This window comes from Buceros rhinoceros, unplaced genomic scaffold (genome assembly GCF_000710305.1).
Source record: "Buceros rhinoceros silvestris isolate BGI_N320 unplaced genomic scaffold, ASM71030v1 scaffold41930, whole genome shotgun sequence".
Lineage (NCBI taxonomy): Eukaryota > Metazoa > Chordata > Aves > Bucerotiformes > Bucerotidae > Buceros > Buceros rhinoceros.
In genome coordinates, this window is record NW_010389764.1 from 5,424 (window position 1) to 8,225 (window position 2,802).

At 42.2% G+C, this 2,802-nt stretch overlaps 1 protein-coding gene across 1 annotated transcript; it reads right to left on the reverse strand.

Moving 5' to 3' along the window:
• Positions 1-217: 217 nt before the first annotated feature.
• On the reverse strand, positions 218-2,239 carry LOC104492666 (chromosome unknown open reading frame, human C5orf15). The gene is made up of 2 exons (XM_010135254.1): positions 1,643-2,239; positions 218-585 (listed from the first exon to the last, which is right to left on the reverse strand). The coding sequence occupies exons 1-2, from the start codon at positions 2,237-2,239 to the stop codon at positions 454-456; spliced, it is 729 nt and encodes a 242-aa protein (XP_010133556.1). The 3' UTR covers positions 218-453.
• Positions 2,240-2,802: the final 563 nt, after the last annotated feature.

Consider the following 2,802-nt stretch of genomic DNA (forward strand, 5'->3'; position numbering starts at 1 on the left):
TTTATTAGACCAGGATTTAAGCACAGAAAAAAGTAATTATAGTTTAGGCTTGCAATATAGTGGGATTTATGAGCCGTATAAGTGATTAGCAAATAGATCATTAATTTGATTTAGTGATGCCAAAGGTATTGATTTATTAGACCTAAAATATTTTATGCTTATTTTTTATATTACCACTATTGAGACTGCTCCAGACAGAAGGGATGACACTTAATGAATGGAAAGAGCACTAATTATTAAACTCTGTATCTTTATAGTTGATATAAAACCTGACCAAAGTAGCAAACAGATGTATCATGCCCTTGATCTTTCATGAGATTTAGTCTCAAAACCACCCAGGTCAGAGAGAGTACATCTCATTTCGGCACAAGCAGCGTATTTCGAATACCTGAAGATCATTACATGACTAGGCAGGCAAAGAGGGGTAAGTTCAGCAAACAAATCACAGTGCTTTCAGAAGACGTAGTCGTTCGTTATTTTCAGGGAAGGCATCGCTTCATTAACATTTTGATCTAAACGATGATACTCTACTGTCCTGGAGCACAGGCCATCCCTCCACCTGCGGCTCTGGACTAGCAAGAAGATCTGAAAGAAAAAGCAGCAGTCGGATTATAAATGTCTGTCCATCCTTGTTTTGTACCGATGTCATCTGCGAATCCACTAGACAGGGGAGATATACTGGCAAAAGGGGAACCAGGATGGTCATAAGCGGGCACAGGGAAAGAAAAATGAGAACCTAAGGTGGTTTTTTAGCACTTCTTTGAACTTCTCTCAAAGTTAAATTTTCAGAAGTAACAGTCTTCAACACCTTCCCCTATGAAGGGCTGTCAATGCATGTTCCAGGTAAGCCATGGCACTGTGGAGCTGAGGTTTTGGGGGAGGTTGAGCTGTGTTCTTTTCAGACTCCCCCAAGCCAGTGTCCTCTACAAGGATAAATACTAAATTTACCTCGTATCTAAAAACTGACCTATGATGTAATCGCAAATCCATGCACGCATTTGTACCAGCTCTGGCTGGGGTCCATCTCCTGTGCTAGCGAGGTGTTTTGCAATAACACTGATCAGGCTACTGCTGACATTCAGAGAACTGGGTTGTCCTGAAGAAAACTTGAAAACACTAACTCGGAGCTTCTCTACGTAAAACTGCAAAGTGTTCAACATCTCCTCAATGTCTGTAGTTAAGCCCTTGGAGTACCTATGACAAATACCACCTTGAAGTGAACACTTAGTACAAGGATTATCGCAGTTCTAACAAGAACATTCCCACGCCATTTGGGGTTAAACCTTCCCTAATTTGCTGTTTATAATCCTGCACAAACCCAAAATTAATCACCTTCGCTCACCTTGGCTCAGGTCTCATTTAGAGAGCTCTCGTGCCCTGCCATGTCCATTACTGAATAGATTGATCACGGATGTTATCAATTAACTGATTTTCTAATTGAAAATGTGTGATTCAATTTGTCATTGTGCAGACAAAAATGACAGTAATGATCTGCATATTAGTAGCACCACAAGACTAAGCAGTCGAAGAGTTCATTTTCCAAAAGGAATGAACGTCCTCTCATTAAAGAAGTGCACGAGCCCACACAACTCCACTGTAACTGCTGAAGCTGCTCCCTCAGCCCATGCCAGCACACACCTACCTTCCTCTTGTTGTGGTAGCTGACATAAACAACAGCTACCAAGAAGGCAACTACAACCAGATGAAAAAAGAAATGGCTGTCTTCTTCTTCTTCTTCCAGTCCTGCGACAGAAACACCTTTTATCTTCTCATTGAGGGTCTTGATCTCCTCATTGTAGTTACTAATGGCGTCAGAGTCATCATCTTCTGGTATCTCTAGAAGCTCTGGGTTGTATCTGGAATTCGGTGTCATTTCATAACGACTATAGTCATCTTCTCCATCTGACTCCAGAGTTTCTTTTATGAGGGGTGGTGAACTATTTATGGTGTCTTTCAAATCTGTTAGAAGATCCTCTTCCTCGATTTTAGTGTCTTCAGAAGCTTCAACATCCATTTGAGATACTGGACTAACAGTCACCGCACGAGAGAGAGCAGGCAGCAGAGAATCATCTTTTGCTGCAGATGGTTTTACTGCAGTCACTGCACTGATTTTAGCTGTGGTTGGGCTGGCCTCTTTTTTTGTTGGGGTTATACTCTGCAAGCTGTCTGTCAAGTTTTGGGATCTACTTAGTGTTTCATTCTCAGAAGAAATATTTTTCTGAGGCAGCTCCACTTCCATAGGACCTGAGGAAAAGATGAGAAAGGGTCAATACTAGGCACAAGGCACTAACTTCTCTTGTGATACTTCAGCTATAAGTGATGATTATTGCAATGCATTCACTTCATAGACAAGAAATCATATGATGGACGGGGCCTATCTCACGCTGCAACCTGTTTAGAATTCCCATGCAGAAATACACCCTCCTGCACTTTGGCCGTTTCAGAAGAGAAGGCTTGAGTAGGACGGGAATTAAAGCTTGGAAGCTCGTGCTGTCTAGATCGAGATGCTGAAGGATCCCTGGAAAACTCACCGTGCATATTTTCCAGACTTGGAACTTGAGAGCCACGTCCTCCCTCCCTCCCTCTGTGGATTTACGCTGTCTTGCAGAACCATACGTGAGCAGTATTTCCTCCATCATCACACTCTCCCACAGAATTTGCTGAGGTCTACAGAGCAAGTCTCAGGACAGCTTTTCCTGCAGTTAAATGTTTTTAATCTTTTGCATATTTTACCAATAGAAAAAATGAGAACGTGCTGCAATGTCTCCTTCGGTCAGGACACAAGGTCTCTTCCCAGGCACT

Excerpts from the sequence above, each read along its gene's own strand:
- LOC104492666 (XM_010135254.1), bottom strand. The coding sequence starts at position 2,239 with ATGGAAGTGGAGCTGCCTCAGAAAAATATTTCTTCTGAGAATGAAACA. Across the intron at positions 586-1,642 it reads GCTACCACAACAAGAGGAAG|ATCTTCTTGCTAGTCCAGAG; the intron begins GTAGGTGTGTGC and ends TTTTTCTTTCAG.